Consider the following 17,574-nt stretch of genomic DNA (forward strand, 5'->3'; position numbering starts at 1 on the left):
AGAAAGTAACAAGGGATTAGATCACTTTTATTGCAGGGAGGCCAAAAAATTGTTTCTACAGTTGTTTAAAAACACTGTCCAATCACACCTTCTGTGGAGTTGTTTGACTGTAAAGTGTCCCTGTCATGCATATATACATGTTTGGGTCACAACTTTTTATCAACAAAATCTAAAAAAGTTTGTAACGCATTTATATCAGAAGAATAACAATACTAGACTATAATATTGTTATCAGAATGATAAACTTTAAAACATTAACTGATATCAGCCTCAGTAATCAGTCAGGCTGTATAAGGACCTTAAGTGTGACCCTACAGATTCTAATGCTGCTGGTGTTGGTGGTGGCTTTTTAGAGAATCTGCCCCTGCTACACCCATTTCTGCACAAACCACTGTCAGTTTCTGTTTTGTATAACCATCTGACAGCTTCATTTCTTGTCTTTTAAAAATGTTTAAATGTTGCACAGGCCACAGACATTTACCTCCAGACCCTGGTTGTTGACTTGTGTTGAATGGGCTCAAACCATTTAATCATCTCATTTTGCATCAGGCTGATCATATGACACCGTGCGACTACCTGCCAGTGTTACTAGATGTAAACACTGCAGCCATTGTCTTACAGTAAAAGTAAATAAAAAGAAAAAAAAAAAGAGTCGGCAGTCACATCAGTACAACAAAATAAAAATACAGGCAGATCGTTGTCTCTGTGGGCTTGCAGCTTCAATGTAGTAAAAATCATAAAAAAAAGGCCGATGCCCAGGTGGGGACACAACACTGGAAGCTGAGCAAAACGAAGCAGTGCGCATGCGTGGAACATTCGATCACTGGTGGTGTTGCTAAAGGCTAGGCTACGAATCCAGCCAACATGGAGCGGAAAGGTAAACCTTTACACCGACACGCCGTACACTGTATGACTAATGTTAACCCGTGTGTGTGTGTTGACAGTGCTGTAAATGTCCCCCCGCAGTCGCAAATGTAAAGTTTAGCCGAGCCGCACACATTCAGATGGTGGTTTAATTGAACGCGTCTGTCACGCACTGTTCAGCTGGAGCGAGCTACGTTAGCTCTCCAGACATTAGCTTTAGCTTCAATGGGACATGTCAGGATTATCTAGCTGCGTTTAGCTGTCTAGCTCTGTCCATTTAACACACAGCCCAAAACATTGCTACTGTACTGCTACTGCGCTAACCGACCAGCTAGCCACCCGAGTGTCTGAAATGACTTTACGGTCTTTTAGAAGAAGGTTACCTAGTTGGGTAGCTCAGTAATGTTACTTAACGTTAGATGGCTTCCAGTATCAAACTGGTTGTCTGACAGACCGACATTTATACCGCAGTTGTGATTTAGACCATGATAGCTCAAACGATTTAAGTTAATAATCTGCATAATGACCGAGTTTCTGAGCTGCAGGCTGAGGTAGGTTAGTGGTATCCTTTGCCGAGGACAGTGTCATCCTTTTTTGTCTTGAGTGTCAGCTGGGCAGCAATCGACAACCAGACAATGGCAAAATAATTCCTCACTGGTTTCTTCTGACAGTTCTGGCCCTCCAGGCGAGGAAGAAGAGGGCGAAAGCGAAGAAGACCAGCAAAAAGTGAGTTTTTGCACCCAGTTAACGCTCGGCGTCTCTCCATGTTGTACATGTTACCCCTCAAGCATGCATTTTGTCAGTTGCACTCAGTCAGAGGTGGTTGTTTTGTTGCAGTCTGACACGTGCTGTCCAGACCTGGAGATGTGAGAATGACACACGGTCCTTCACTACATGCATGCACTCATTCGTTTATTTTGGTCTGTGCATGATCCAGAGATAAAGAAGTGGAAAATTGATATGAACATATGTCAAAAGTGTCATTGAACACTTGGAATTGATTTCCATTGCTCTCCATTTTTGCATGGGGTTCAAGTAAGGCCACTAACATTATTCATATGGACAGTTATTTTGATAGGAGGTAAGTTGCAAGATATCCGTATAGAATGTGCAGCATGCAGCGCCTGAAATAAACTACAGAAGGCTATGTCCTATCAAGATGGTTTGTGAATGATTCCATTAAGATAATGCAACATTTAGGGATCAAAAATAGACCATGCAAGCACTGATCTCCAATAGTGATTGTTTTTGTGTACCTAACAATTTACTAATCATGCCATCAGTGGCATCCTCCAGAGTGTTACATAACAGCCTGTGCTATATTTAAAACCAGAGAATGAAGAAGCCCACATCAGCCCACCGAAGCATGGTGTTTCACTGAAAACAGCACCATTGCAGATAGTCACCACCCCTGACAGTGTTATCTTTATGTCCCATTCTGCATAAGGATCAGATGACGCTAAGAAACTAAATATAACTTAACAGTACCGTTGCATGCCACAGTCATCCTTGCATGCTGAGCACCATATGTATAGAAGAGCAGTAGCGCTCTCAGTCATCTTGAGGATGCAGCGATAGTGTAAGAGCTATATCTCCCGGTCAGATCTCAGGATCAGTTTAATGAAAGCCTCTCAGGGAAACGTACATAAGAACAACTTGATTATTGGACACACAGTTGCCTTCACACTTACTGTGATAAGCATCGGCAAAAAATAGGAGCACCCACCTAAAATTAGAGCAGCCATGTTTTATTTATTTATTTGTATTTTTTCATGAAAAGATGACTAATTGGAGTTGTGTCAGGCTCCACATTTAAGTAATGATATTCCTTTTTTTCATCCCTCTCTTCATTCTTCGATAGTGAATGAAGAGCTGTGACTGAGTGTGAGAATTGAGAAGATTAATTATTCGAGTCAATGCTAATTGTTTCTTGCAATTGTGCTATTAATTACAAGAATTGCAGTTAAGCAAGAGTAGTGAATGCAAATAGAAAAAATGTCATTAGAAAGACAAAATGTAGCTGAAATTATTCAGTAATTAATTGCAGCTGTTTGTTTGTTCTGTCATTGGTGTGCAAACATGCAGTAAAGCTGCTCTGCTTCAAATAACCATGTCAGGCATGAATAAGTAGGTTGCAGATTATGTGGAAACCAGCAGCCCATTTGTGAGACACTACAGACCAGTTTAGGAATTTATTTGAATGTGATCTCTGCTGCCTTGGCTCCCATGGTGATGAGCAGCCTTAATCTCCTCTGTGGAGGAAGTAACATCAGGCTGTTTGCCTTTCAAGTTAATATTAGCAGCGGAACTGTTGGCAAACACAGATTATAGGATGTTACACATACACACGGACAAAGTGCTCACATGCGAAAGTGATTTTCGTTACTGCTTAGAGTGACTAGATATGTTTGTTCTGTGATTGGAGATGTCCTGAGCCGTAAAGCCTGATGCATTATCAGTTCTACGCATTAGCTGTCAAAAAATGCCCTTTTTAATTAACCAACCCTCAAATGACAGATTAATCTCATTAAAAATTAAGGGGACATTCCTGTTATAAGGATGACATATCCCCTTAGGAAGAGCATTATATATTCAAAATGTCCACAACCCACCTGGTTGTTCAGTGATGATTGCTTTGATAAAATGTTAGTTGCAGTTATGGTCTAAACACCAGTAACTACACAAAAAAATATGAACTAAATGATTAATATGCACAGACTTTCATATGTTCTTTATTCATGTGCTCAATGGCAAAAAATAATTGTCTATAGACTCTTAGCTGTCAGTCCTTTTCTTTGAGTGCATTAAATAGTAATGAATTGAGTGCATTTTTTGTCTGCTGTAGTCTACAAAACCTTGGGCCATATTTTTTAATAATCCTTTCTTAATATCTTCATTTTTGTTCAGATGTCTATGACTTACCCTAGATGTACTTTGTCTTTTTCTCCTAACATAATGATGAAATAATTGAGCTTTGTAATTTTAGAACATGAGTAGCACACAGGCTTGTTCCCTTATCTTTTTTCTTAATGATGATGTATATATTTTTTCTTCTGTAATGCACCTGCAGTTTTCTTTACCGTGATTGTAGTAATTTATTATAGAGTATCTATCAATACCAAGCACTGATGTCCTGATTCAGCCATCTTTAATATTTCCCTAAATAATACAGTTGTACAGTGCATGCTTCACCTAAAATAGGACTGCATTAAAATTAATAATGCCATTCATGTTCAGGCATGTGTTGACAGCTGAACAGCTATGCATTCAGAAAAAATAACTTGCAGCACAGATTTAATTAATTTCATGTTTCGTATTGTGAGATGTGTGGAAGGAGGAGTGACAGTGTGGATCTGTTGTGGCAGGGGAGTTCGACAGCCTCTCCTCGTGGCAAGCATGAACAAAATCTAGATGTTCAAATGCAGTTTTCAACCATTAGCAGCACTTTCTAGGTGTGGCCCATCCTTTTAGCACTCATGGTGTGTTTGCTTGCATCGCTCACTTGCTGTCTCTGTCAATGCGGAAACTGCTGTTAATTTGCTTTTTGCCAAAGTTCACAATGTAATTCCCTGGTGATGTGATTCAAATTAACAACCTGTCACAGGTCTGGCGACTGGCCAGTACAGCTGTCCTGTGAGAATAATGCCAACTGCTGCTCTTATTGTTTTGTCTTGGGAACAGTTACCTCTAAAGCATTAGGCAGGATTTGGGCGTGGTTACATTTATAGAGCGGAGGCTAATGAAGGTTAACTATTCACTGACTCCGCAGGAGAACTAGAATATTTCTATTACCCTTGTGAAACATTTGTCGAATAGGAATGCATTTCATGATTAAAAGGCAGGTTATTGAGAAGAGGTGCTGTGAAAGTTCATACTCAAAGGACATCCCTTAGCCATGAAAGACATGAAAGGTGTCAGGGACTTTGTTCCTGCTGACGTCTATGATGGTTGCTGTGCCTGTGTTTTCCCATTAGGCAACCAGTTAATCCCAGAAGTCGACAGCAGCCCCAACCTGAAGTGTCGCCTCAGGAACCCGAGGAACCTGAGGAGATTCTTGGCTCTGATGATGAGGAGCAGGAGGATCCCAACGACTACTGCAAAGGTGAGTCCCGTCTTACTTACGTTTACATGCATTACGTGCACACTATAACCCAGTTATTGTGAATAGCCAGGTTGAAACACCTGATGGAAGCCTTTGTATGGTTTGCATTAAATTAATTACTTTATGACAATTTATTGCTTTAATTTAACAAATTAACCCCGGTTAAGGTGTTTATGTGACAGTTACAATAACTCGAGTATTGCCATCATCAGGTTGTAATCAGTAACTGACTGTGTGTACATTATTTGCCGATCTATCTAATCAACTTGCATTTTCTTCTCATCTAGGTGGCTACCACCATGTGAAAGTAGGAGACCTTTATAACGGCAAATACCATGTAATCCGGAAACTGGGCTGGGGACACTTTTCCACCGTGTGGCTCGCCTGGGACATCCAGTACGAGAAAATCTGAACTGCATGCTCTTACTGCACTGCTTTGTTTTTGAGGCCTCATGGCAGCTGACTGTGAGTCTGCTGTGGTAGAACCTTGTACGGTGCTTCCTGTTAGCAAACGTTGCTTTGCTCTGTGGTTGCAGGGTGAAGAGGTTTGTTGCAATGAAGGTGGTGAAGAGTGCGGAGCACTACACAGAGACAGCGGTCGATGAGATCAAACTCCTCACATCTGTAAGTAGCTGAGATAATTCCACACAGCAGGTTTTGTGAGTCGGAATCACATGAATCGGGGGACACTGTAAATGTACACTGTATGCCAATGGTGTATTGGTCCAGTTTAACATTAGCAGGGATAAATCCAGATTGTTTCTTTTCTTTGTCCCAAGGTAAGAAACTCAGATCCCAATGATCCCAACCGGGAGATGGTGGTTCAGCTGCTAGATGACTTCAAGATCTCTGGTGTTAATGGGACTCGTATCCTTTACAGCCAAATGTTGCTAATACTTCCAGGTTTTTTTTTAATGATTCCAATTTATCTGTTTAATTGCTTCCCACTGGAAAGACTGCCTGTTAAGTCTCAGAAAAAATGCTTTGTCAAGGAAAGGACCATTCTTTCCATTGGCATCAAATTTAACTTGAAAACAGTGTGCAAGTAACAAAGTAAACAACAGGTGATGGGTTTGCTAAATGGAAACTTGTGTGTCCACCTCGCACAACACTTTGGCTGACTTAGGTCCCCTGAATGCCACAGGGATTTCTGTAGCTGTAATATGAGACTCAGTAACAGCACTGTAGTGTTTGCACTCCTATGACCTGCCCTCTTTTTTCTCTATAATTCAGGCTACTCCTCATGTAGGTAAATGGCCACAGGGCTTCAACATATTAAGTAAATTGGTTTCCTCTAATTGGCTTTCAGTCTGGCTTTGCTTGTCTACATTGTTAATATCTTAACTGTTGTGGTCTTCAGATGTCTGCATGGTGTTTGAGGTGTTGGGCCATCACTTATTAAAGTGGATTATAAAGTCCAATTACCAAGGGCTGCCTCTGCCGTGTGTCAAAAGCATCGTAAGACAGGTAACTCAAGACCCCCAGTGTTGCGCCTTTTGTTTGCTGATGACTCGCTAGTTACCAAGAGCCATGTAGCCCCTAGGCTGTGCGACAGGTGGGAATCAGTCAGGGTGGAGCGTTTTGTGATTGAGATTAGACAGAGTGAGAAAAACTGTGATGTGCATTTTTTCGGTGGAGGGGGTGTTTGTCATGCTGGAACTAATAATTGATTCGCAAAAGACTCCAACATGATAAATTACATATAGAGGCACTAAATATTGCTCTTGATTTAAAATTGGATAGTTGATTTTGCTTTGGATATATTTACCAAAAATATCAAATTACAATTATTTAATTAAGATTTTGGTTTGGTCATTGCCCAAATTTGTCTTCCTATGAAATGCGTGTAACCATTTCTTACTTATGTTTTAACAGTGCATAAAAAGCCAAAAGAGATATGCAGAGAAAAGGATATTTAGGATATTAGAAAGTGTTCAAACATACAGGTAAACCTTTACAATCAGTGCAATAATTGTCCATTCATTCATTTCCCAGGTACTCCAAGGCCTGGACTACCTGCACACAAAGTGTCAGATCATCCACACAGACATCAAGCCCGAGAATATCCTTATGAGTGTTGAGGAGCCTTATGTCCGTAAGCTCGCAGCTGAAGCCACAGAGTGGCAGAGGGCTGGGGCGCCTCCCCCGTCAGGTTCAGCAAGTATGAGACACACACACACACGCAAATGTTCACATGTACATTCATGAGCACAGTTTGTACTCATCTGATATTCTCTTTCCAGTAAGCACAGCACCTGCTCCAAAACAGGTACAACCCTTTTATTACTTCCTTTTTTTCTGCAAAGGACATCATCCCCTCACATTTTCAGAATAAAACTCATTTATTGAGGTCCTACAAATATGCAACCATCCATCTATTTTATGTCTCCTGTTCATCTCTGACAGACAGTAAAAATGTCCAAGAACAAGAAGAAGAAGTTAAAAAAGAAGCAGAAGCGTCAGGCGGAGCTGCTGGAAAAGTGCATCCTGGACCTGGAGGAGATGGAAAAGACCACAGAGACACGAGAGGAGGAAGACGATGAAGACGAGGACCCTCAGTCTCCAAAGGGGCGGGCCTGTGCCCCTCTCAGACAGGTGTCTCTCCTGGAGCTAGGGAATGAGGAAACAGAGGGTAAGAAGCCATGTCACAGGAGTAATATGTGCTTCTTAAGTTTTAATTGTGGTTTGGTAAATTCTGTCGTGGTTGTAAGACAGTACTCATGTTTTTTTCTGATGCTTTCAGAGAGCAGTGTGAATGCAGATCTTGTGAGGGTGGGACCAGAGGGGCTGTCTGAGGTGAACTGTAACGGCCATGTGGAGGTGGACCAGAGGCAGTCCCAGTGGAGGGACGAAGACCAACACAACGGCAATGCAGAGAACACAGAGAAATGTGCTAGTCGGGAGGAGTCCCCTGCTCACCCCATCTGTAACGGCGTGGAATCTGCAGATCTGAAGGAGCTGCACACTGAGACTGAAGGTGCTCCCAGCAGCGGAGTCACTGAGAGACACCTTCCTGCTGGGCTGGAGGAGGGAGAGCTGGAGCAGAGCATTTTGCAGGAGGAGGGAGAGGACAGGGCTCACTGTCAATATACAACTGAGGAAAGCCTGAGAAATGGTCAGTCAGCCAAAATCAGTACATCTACTAACAGCAAAGAGGTTTATTGTGTTTGCTCTGGCAGGGCTGCTTTGGAAGTTTTAATAAAGGCTCATGATCATTACTCTCCTCTTTTATTAAATGTTTAGTCCATCCTTATCTCTCTGTCTCTATGCCTGGTCTGTTATAGGCAAGCTAACAGCAGGATCCCTGCTAGTTAACCCCCTTGAGCCACTCAATGCGGACCAGATCAAGGTCAAGATTGCAGACTTGGGAAATGCCTGCTGGGTGGTGAGTAGTCTACTAATGACCTGAGGGATTTCCTGATTAGGGATGAAGCCTTACAGCTAGGGACACATCCAGTCATCAAGCTACCAGAATAGAAATGCTTAAATCTTCCACGGCTCTGTTTAATTTGTTGTACTGATCCAAGTTATTTATATTTCTTGAATGTTTTTCTCATCATAACTGGACACACAGTCTGAAGGCACTGATACTTACAAATGTTGTGGAAACTTATTTTTATTAATTTTTTCAATGATTTGTTTCTTGTTTCTTCTACCGCTCAGCATAAGCACTTTACAGAAGACATCCAGACACGACAGTACCGGTCCTTAGAGGTGCTCATTGGTTCTGGATACAGCACGCCGGCCGATATATGGAGCACAGCCTGCATGGTGAGAGATTGCACTGACAGCTATCGCACCGGATCGAAACCTGGAGTGTGGAGGGAGTAAGTGTATCCCTCCACACACTGTCTCTTCCTGTGTTTATAATGATTGTGTTGTCTCTGCAGGCCTTTGAGCTTGCCACAGGGGACTACTTGTTTGAACCACATTCTGGGGAAGATTATTCCAGGGATGAAGGTATTGCTGGGACTTCCTCTTCCTGTCCATTCTCTTTTATCCCGTTATAACTGCACAGCATTCATTCTAAGTGTTATATTCAATAGTATTTTTGAACTGCGTATTGGTAAAAAGCATTTAGTAATGGTGGTAACTTTTAACTGTTCTTGCTACTGTGAAAAGCTTCATGATGTTTTTCTTGTTAAATCGGCCCTCATTGGTGTTTCATTGCCATTGTGAATTATTTAGAGTTTCACTATAAGCATGGCAAGTTGTGACCTCGACTCCAATTTATTGTGCTCTTTGCACAGTAAGTTGCAGTGTACTTTGCTTAGGTCGTCACACTGTTAACACTTCTGTAAGGTACTCCATTGCAGTGATTTCAAATGGTCTCAAATTAGAGGAAATGTCGATGTGAATCATGTGATGATGAGTACCAACATTCCTGCGTGTATTTCCTCTCTAACACCTCAAACCACACTTTTGCCGCACTGGAGACGGGGCCATCTCTCACTTCCTTGCTCATCTCTTCATCACGTCCTCTTCACCCGCTCTCCACGTTTCCTTGTTTGCCTCTTTGCGTATGTTCATGTTGGCATGCTGCTTAGCTTGAGGCTAGCTTGCACTGACTTGACTCTGTTGCAGCACGCCAGGTATGTGCTAAGATTCAACCTTCGCTCTTTGGCACATGCCCCGCAGCTTTATTCACCTACAGTGTATGAACTTGTGAGGCTGTTTCCTAATATTCTTTCAAGTGTTCTCTGTTGTGTGACTGTCATTTTATTATTTTTACTAATCACTCATCCTATATCACAGTCTGCTGTGCAAGTTTTAGTGCCTATGGCCTTGCTTTAAGCCTTGTTTTCAACCTCATTCAATCCTCATGCTTTGTTTTCCTGTTTGAAAGTGGATGGCCGACACATGTTCAAATGTTTTTAATAGCTTGTGATGTGAAGAAATAATATAGGCTGCTCATACTTGTGCTTGTTCTCATACAGGCTGTCATCATCCATTGTTCCTAATATATTGTTCCACATGCCTGTTGGCCATCTCTCTCTCCCACCTCCTCCTCTCTCCAAATTATCACCCTCTGACTCTCTGTCCTCCCTCTCCTCCCCTGATGTGCCTCATTTCCAGACCATCTTGCTCTCATGATTGAGTTGCTTGGTAAAATCCCTCGTCACTATGCTCTGAGTGGGAAATACTCACAGGAATACTTCACCAAGAGAGGTATGCCACCCCTCTGTCTGTGGCTCGCTCTGGGATCGGCGGAGGGAAGGTGAAGGGGGGCGGTTCCTGTCAGCACACTCAGGTCTACCAAAGCTGCTGGTGTGGGCAGTCCAGTGGACAAAATAATGAATACAGACCAATAAATGCACATTTCTTTGAACAAGCCATCAGACATTGATTCAGATGTCAGTAGTTCTGCCAGAGATGCCAGGTGCATTCACTGCCTCCTCAGATGTAGCCAGAAGACTGTATGCATTTAATTTAAGTTAATAGAATTATAAGATCACAGATGAAGCAACCAGAGAAAATATAGAACTTTGTTGCAGTGTTTCTGTTAATTACAGGTGTGAAGTTGATTCAGAATATAAAATGTTAAAGTGTCATCACAGTGTTAATAAGCGTTCATAACAATGTGATAAGAGTGGGAGAACCCTGTCATACATAAGGGACCCCTGGCCTCAAATGGTTTGAGAACCTCCGGAGCTGGTCAGCATTCAGTCAGTGTCATGTTCAAGCGCACCTCTGCAGGAAAGCCAACCCGCTGCCATTCACTATGATAACGTAACGTTCGTAATACTTAAGAGCACACACTTCATCCTAGTTACATTAATTTTTAATCGGCCATATGGAAGTTTTGTTAGGATCCCATCCAGTGTCTGATAGACTGCAGTGGGAAAACTGAAGCTCTTGATTCTTCTTAAAATGTCTGGTGGCCATGTTTGATGAGCTGATTTGTAACTCGGTCTGCGGCCCACGACCTCTGCAGCAGCCTGACCCCTCTCTCCCTCAGCCCTCCACCCACACACCCAGAGTGGGCCTGTGACTGGGACCCTGCCTGACGAAACTGTTGTCTGTCTTGTCTGTCTCCTCCTTCTCCTCTTGCAATCGTCTGCTGTGTAGACCATATAGCGCTGATCATTGAGCTGCTGGGGAGTGTCCCACGCAAACTCATAATGACGGGCAAATATTCCAAGGATTTTTTCACCAAGAAAGGTAACAAAAAAATAAAAAAAAAGAAGAAGTCAGCGTCAGGATTAGAGAAGCTAAGTCAAGCTCCTAATGTACTCATAATAGTCTTAACTTTTCTATGTGTTATAAATGTAAAAAAGCTCTCTTCTCACTTTTATATGTATGCCAACATTAGATATTACTATTGAAAAGAAACACCTGTTTTGTGACTACATTGTTAGTTAAGTAAAAATTGACACCTAGTTGTTTGAATACATTTTCACAGACTTAACCACCTTGTATAGAATTTCCACCATAAATAGTGCTTTGTCCCTGCGTGGCTCTCTGACACGCCACCGTCTGACTGTCTGCAGGTGATTTGAAGCACATTACCAAGCTGAAGCCCTGGGGTCTGCTTGAGGTGCTGATAGACAAGTACGAGTGGCCCCGCGAAGAAGCCGAATGCTTCGCCGACTTCTTGATCCCCATGCTGGAGCTGATCCCAGAGAAGAGAGCCACGGCCGCAGAGTGCTTGCGCCACCCCTGGCTCGCCCTCTAGTGGAGACCTCCAGCCACCGCACCTCCCTTCCCTCCCACTCTCTCCAGAGACTGCAACAGATCACTTTCCAGTTTGGGCATATCAGAATATTTATTTCTCTTTTTTTGTTTCGTCGTTTTGAATTTCTTATTTTCTTGTTATTGAACTAATGCTTCTGTGTATGTTTGCTTTGTATTTGTTGGCTCTTTTCTCGGTGTGATGGCGTAGGGAATCCAGTGGATTACATTATTTTGTGGTCATGTTGGCTCCATCAGCTGTGCTCCGTTCGTCCACCCATCCAAGCAAACCTGTCATTGTACTGCTAGTGACTCATCCTTGTTTGTTACACTCCTGCACTAAAACCCAAACAAACCAAGGATATGTAGCCTTTATTGGTCATCTTTGTCCCCTTTGAAAGGACTCCCTGTCATTTCTTTTCTCATACATTTTCATTAGTGCTGTGTTGTTTTTTAAAGAATAATTTTATCTTATATTACACATGTAAGGTATATATTTTGTATTTGTAAAGTAGGCTTAGGAAGTTGCACACTGGGCTGACATTTACACTGACTGTGTTGATAGCATTTCTCCAGACAGACTCTCCAGTTTCTGACTGAGACACCCACTGTCTGATAATGTAGGTCATATTATTTAGCCATAACAAATCTGTTGTCACCTGGTATTTAGTGTGGTTAGTTAATTATAATAAATGAGATCTTTGATTCTCATGGGAGGCTGGTATTCTCATACAACTATTACAATTCAGGAATATAGTGTTCTAAAGGTTTCAACAAGACGACACGCTAAGAAGCCCAGCTTAAAGGAAAAAAAAGTGACAATAAACTGTATATATCTGTACCAAAGAGTTTGCCTTTATGTATATTACAGTTATGTACAGTTTTTAACAAATCTTATATCTTAGCTAAAATTATTTAGCTGGGTAGCTGTGTTTTAATAAAGCGTTTGGAAGATGTGTTCGAGCTCAGTTGTATGTATGGCCAGCTGTTCAATAATGTCACTGTTTTTACCATTGAAATGGTGAGATACGATGTTATGTAATGGTGTCCTAAATTGATCATATCAGAGTAACCTATGTATCTGTTGAGGCCGAGGTAAGAGCAAATTTCACATCAGTGTCACAATCGAGAACATTGACTTTGTGTGAGCTGTCAATTTACAAATCTGTACAACACACCATACAATAAAACAGATGTTCATACAACACAAAATGACTGTCAGGCTTGTTTCTCTGGGTTTATTAGGAGTTTGGAATCCCTGCAGTTCTCGCCTGGTTTGTGAAGCAGCGAATGACTGGCAGGTGAACAGTTTGATCTAAACTACATGAAGACATTTCAGGATGCTTGTTCACTGCCATCAAAGCATGTCTGCATGTGGTCCTGAAGGTCTTTGATCATCACGGGTTTCCTGCAGAAGAAGAAACGCACTTGTCAGGACACATTTAATGGATTGAAGGCACTGGGCCATTGTTGGAGCTCTGGTTCACAGACACCCAAAGTGAAGTCAAAGTTACTCTAGTTTGATAATTTAACCCTATAATGCCATAAAGGGAGTAAGTGTATCCCTCCACACACTGTCTCTTCCTGTGTTTACAATGATTGTGTCGTCCTGCAGGCCTTTGAGCTTGCCACAGGGGACTACTTGTTTGAACCACATTCTAGGGAAGATTATTCCAGGAATGAAGGTATTGCTGGGACTTCCTCTTCCTGTCCGTTCTCTTTTATCCAGTTATAACTGCACAGCATTAATCCTAAGTGTTATATTCAGTAGTATTTCTGAACTGTGTGTTGGTAAGAGGCATTTGTCTCCCCTTCTGTTCCTCAGTTATGGTGCTGAATAACGGCCAGAAAAGTATTTTTGCAGAGCACTAACACGTCACAGTGAAGTTGACCTTTCACCTTTTTGATATGAAATGTCATCAAAGCTATGTTTTGTAAGGTCACACTGACCTTTGACCACCAAATTCGAATCAGCTCATCTTTGAGTCCAAGTGGACGGTTGTGCCAAATTTGAAGAAACTCCCTGAGACATCACGTTCACAGGAATGGGACGGACGTACACACACATGGACTGATCAGTTTGCATCAACCCTTACCTGCCCCCTCCACCTCGAAGTCGTCCGGCAGCAGTTTGTCCTGCCGGTTGCCGAGGGTGAAGGACAGAAGGGCCAGGAGGAGGGCGTCCAGGATGCTGATGATGGCCAGGATGTAGGCCCAGCGCACCGTGCAGTTCCCCAGACTGTACTTATCCGTCCTCTGGCCACACATCCTCTTCACCTCCGGGGAATCCCAGCCGTCCGGGTAGATCATACAGCCCATCACCATCAGCACGGCTGCGTGGGAAGAAGGACACTTGCAGTAATTACCCCTTGTGTGCTCTTACTTTGACAAATAATTATTAGGAAGGTTCTTCTGAGCCCCAAGTGCAGGATAAGGCATGCTGGACCCCAATAGTGTCCAAAGGTTTCATTTATTTATGGTGCAGCAGAGCAGAAGATGCTCACTGGTGCTGTTTGCATGATGTACCGTTCTGAAAATACTCAAATGTTAAATGCTCGTCATCTGGTAAAGCTTCCTCTGGGATTTTGCTGTAGCTACTGTACAAAACTAGGTTTTGAATTTTGCATTAAGGTGCATTTCAGGGAAAAACTAAGTTAAACACAGTGGTGGAAAGTAACTGTACTGTGCTTGAGTAAAATCTTTGATCTAACTGAATATTTACATTTTATGTTACTTTGTATTTTTTACTCCATTACATTTACTTGAAAGATACGGTTACTAGTTACTTCACAGATTTTTAACTGTTCATAAAAAAAAACAAGCTTATGAAATTAACTGTTAAAGATTGAACTAGTGGTTCCCAAATGTTTTCCTTGTGACAAAATAAAAGCCATGTTTCCACCACAGGAACAGGGTCAGGGAACCTTTGGAGGTACTCCATTAAATCCAAAGCTCCCAGCTTGTGGGGGAACCTGTACTCTCCAAAAGTATTATTTGGGGGGTTAAACTTGCAACACTGAACATTTCAGCCACCATTTTAAAAAAGCTGCAGCTGCAAACCAGTTTGCTTCTTGTTCATTGTGCTTTGACACATCAACATGGAGCTACAGAAGAAAGCACATGACGGACGGGCCAACGCCGAAGTCCAGGCCAGGTTGTCGTACAGTCATCACATTTTCATACCAGTGGACTAATTTGCATGATCTTTGCAGGCGTTTAGGTGGAAACACGGAAAACAACGGGCTGAAGGAAGGCTTCAATTCCTTGAAAGCAGTTCCTGGGACTTAAAGTTCTGTGTGGGCTACTTTGGGCGGAAACGTGGCTACAGTGTCTGTTTGCAGCTCAATCAAAGAAATGTTTCTCCTTTAAACTTGTCACATAATCTAATTTGAATAACTGTTTTAGGCCCAAAGAGATAAAAAAAAAATGTCAATTTTTTCACCAGAAGTCCAGTAAATTAACACAAATGTAACAGAACTTTGTTTATTCTTTTTGTCTCCCATTAATCATCTCACGTCCTGTAACATTCATGTGGCGACCCTTTGGAGGGGCTCCAACCAAGGTTGGAAACCACTGAACAAAACTACCCACTGTATTTAAAGGTTTTTTTTTAGATTTTTTTAAATGTTTACTTTAAATGAGTGTTTTACTGTTGACACTTCAAGTACATTTTGTTGTTAATGCTCCCGGATAATACTTTTGCTTCAGCTGGATTTTTGAAGGCAGAGCATTTTCTTGTAATGAAGTATTTTTACATTGTTGTACTGGTACTTTTACTTACGTAAAGTAGTACTTCTTCTGCCACTACTTATACAGGCTTTTTTCATGTGGCCAGTTCCCTTGGCTCTGGCGTGTCTCAGGCACAAGTTCAGATCAGTTAACAACACAGCAACACCTGATCTTGTTACATGTAACCAATCCACCATCAGAGGTGTCAGAGTCTGGGCTGAAACTGGATCCCTTATTGGCTTCCACTGTGAACACCAACACATCCAGTACAAACACACGCCACACCTGAAAACAGAGAGGTGAGAAGGCGGCTCACGCAGCTCATCCCTCCTCCTGCTTCATCTCTGAGTGTCGATGTTCAGCTGCTGAACTTTGATAAAGGCTTGAAGGTTTTTGTGGAAAGTGCACTTTCATGATCAAGCATTAAAAACGTGGTCTTTATTTGTGCAGTTAGATGCAGATACTAAATCAAGCATTAGGGTTTAAAAAGTAGAATGAATGATCAATAGCAATGGACTCCTTCTTTTATCCAAACCTTCATCTGAAACCCAGTAGACTTTTTGGTGACATAGTTACAAAATTTACTTTTGTAGTATTTTTAACACAATGCCTCAATATCAATAATCTGAGCCTGGTTCAGGGATCACTGTTGGTGTCATGTCACCTGATATCTTGTCTTAATAAATAATCAGCATTATATTGAGTCATCTAAGATGTAGCTTTAGTGTCAGTTTTGTGCTGACCAAAGTGTGAATAATACAACATGATGTCTTTGACTAATCTCTTTCATCCTTATGTATTCCTGTTCATTTTACTGCTGAATGCCACCAGTGATGCAGAAGCATTAATGTCCAGATGTAAAAATACTCCATTATCGTACACAGGCTCGCAGTACAAGTATACACAGCAAGTATTATTAGTAAAATTCAAATCAAAAGAATGCATTATACAGAATGGACCGTTTCATAATGTTATTATTATTATTGATGCACAAATAGGCAGCATGTTAATGTATGTGGCGGAGGTGGAGCTGGTTGAACTACTTTATATGCTGTTGGCTACTTTAATCAATACCTATGCTTCATATTTTCATCATTGATCATATATTTTCATATAAAAGTTTTTACAGTGTCAAATGTGTGTGGAGTGTAAAATTACAATATTACTCTCAGATTTAGTGGAGTGAACTCATAAAATACTCGAGTACAGCACCTTAAATGTGTACTTGAGTAAATGCACCTTTCACCAGTAGAGAACCGGTCACCTGAGGCCAGCTGCATCCATGCACAGATCTTGTAGACGTTCCCGGCGTTGCAGAAGAAGAAGAGGCTGAAGCAGACCATGGTGCCCACAATCAGCAGCATGGAGGTCCCCACGAAGAACATGGCGGTCCTGAAGGCCGGCGACGGGATGGAGCTGAAGTCTAGCACGCTGCCCTTGCAGGTGAGCTCCGAGGTGAGCGCGTTGCCGATGCAGTAGTGGAAGAGGCCGAAGTAGCCGGCCTGCGGCGTGTTGACGCTGTCCCCGATCCAGTAGGGCTGGATGAAGACCACCATGGTGATGATGACGAAGCAGATGGTGAACACGGCCCACATGACGCCGATGGCCCGCGAGTTTCTCACATAGTTGGTGTGGTAGATCTTGGCAGCCTCCTGGGCTGGAAGCAGATCCATGCTGGCGAGCAGATGGAAAACAACTTCGTGTCGGACAACTTTCAGAAAACAGCGTTCATCTTCAGTGGGTAAACACTTTTCTTTTAAGTTTATATCCGCAATCCATAAATCCCGACGCTTTAAACTCACCACAGCACCGCACACCTGTGGCTGCTGCCGCCCGGAGAGACCAGGCTCAGGATTCAGCACCCTGGACAGCACCCCTCCTCCGGTGACGCCCCTCCGACGTCAGAGATTGACAGCTGTCTGACTGTGTATAACACAGGAACTAGTTCCTCCACTCTAACTGGGATGTTGTTTTTGTTTGTTTGTTTGTTTGTTTTTCATGCAGAGCTGCAGTTAACGTTTGTCTAATTTTTAAATGAAACCTTTAAAGAAGCTTTAAAAGAAAGATGGGGGTCATTCTGCGGACTGGCCCTTTGATGGCGACCACTTTAGCCCATGTTCTTTCAAAATAAGATCATTGTTTAAATATCTATTTAACATAAATACACAATACACAAAAGGAGGATTAAATAAGTGTATGTTTAGAAT

At 42.1% G+C, this 17,574-nt stretch overlaps 2 protein-coding genes across 3 annotated transcripts; one reads left to right on the forward strand and one right to left on the reverse strand.

The window, feature by feature from the left end:
• Window positions 1–814: 814 nt before the first annotated feature.
• srpk1a (SRSF protein kinase 1a) lies at window positions 815–12,860 on the forward strand. Of its 2 annotated transcripts, none has more exons than XM_041945267.1 (16): window positions 815–877; window positions 1,536–1,590; window positions 4,839–4,966; window positions 5,254–5,362; window positions 5,503–5,590; window positions 5,746–5,833; window positions 6,327–6,433; window positions 6,962–7,127; window positions 7,210–7,235; window positions 7,373–7,598; window positions 7,710–8,081; window positions 8,251–8,351; window positions 8,630–8,737; window positions 8,857–8,926; window positions 10,043–10,135; window positions 11,458–12,860. In XM_041945267.1, exons 1-16 carry the CDS (start codon window positions 865–867, stop codon window positions 11,640–11,642), a joined length of 1,935 nt encoding a protein of 644 aa, XP_041801201.1. In that variant the 5' UTR covers window positions 815–864; the 3' UTR covers window positions 11,643–12,860. The 2 variants fall into 2 exon arrangements, with proteins under 2 accessions (XP_041801201.1, XP_041801202.1); XM_041945268.1 differs by lacking the exon at window positions 10,043–10,135 and adding an exon at window positions 11,036–11,128.
• A 75-nt stretch (window positions 12,861–12,935) lies between these two features.
• lhfpl5b (LHFPL tetraspan subfamily member 5b) lies at window positions 12,936–17,043 on the reverse strand. The gene is made up of 3 exons (XM_041945269.1): window positions 16,632–17,043; window positions 13,735–13,971; window positions 12,936–13,046 (listed from the first exon to the last, which is right to left on the reverse strand). The coding sequence occupies exons 1-3, from the start codon at window positions 17,038–17,040 to the stop codon at window positions 13,036–13,038; spliced, it is 657 nt and encodes a 218-aa protein (XP_041801203.1). The 5' UTR covers window positions 17,041–17,043; the 3' UTR covers window positions 12,936–13,035.
• Between the last annotated feature and the right edge of the window lie 531 nt (window positions 17,044–17,574).

The sequence above is a fragment of the Chelmon rostratus genome, chromosome 10, assembly GCF_017976325.1.
Source record: "Chelmon rostratus isolate fCheRos1 chromosome 10, fCheRos1.pri, whole genome shotgun sequence".
NCBI classification, from domain to species: domain Eukaryota; kingdom Metazoa; phylum Chordata; class Actinopteri; order Chaetodontiformes; family Chaetodontidae; genus Chelmon; species Chelmon rostratus.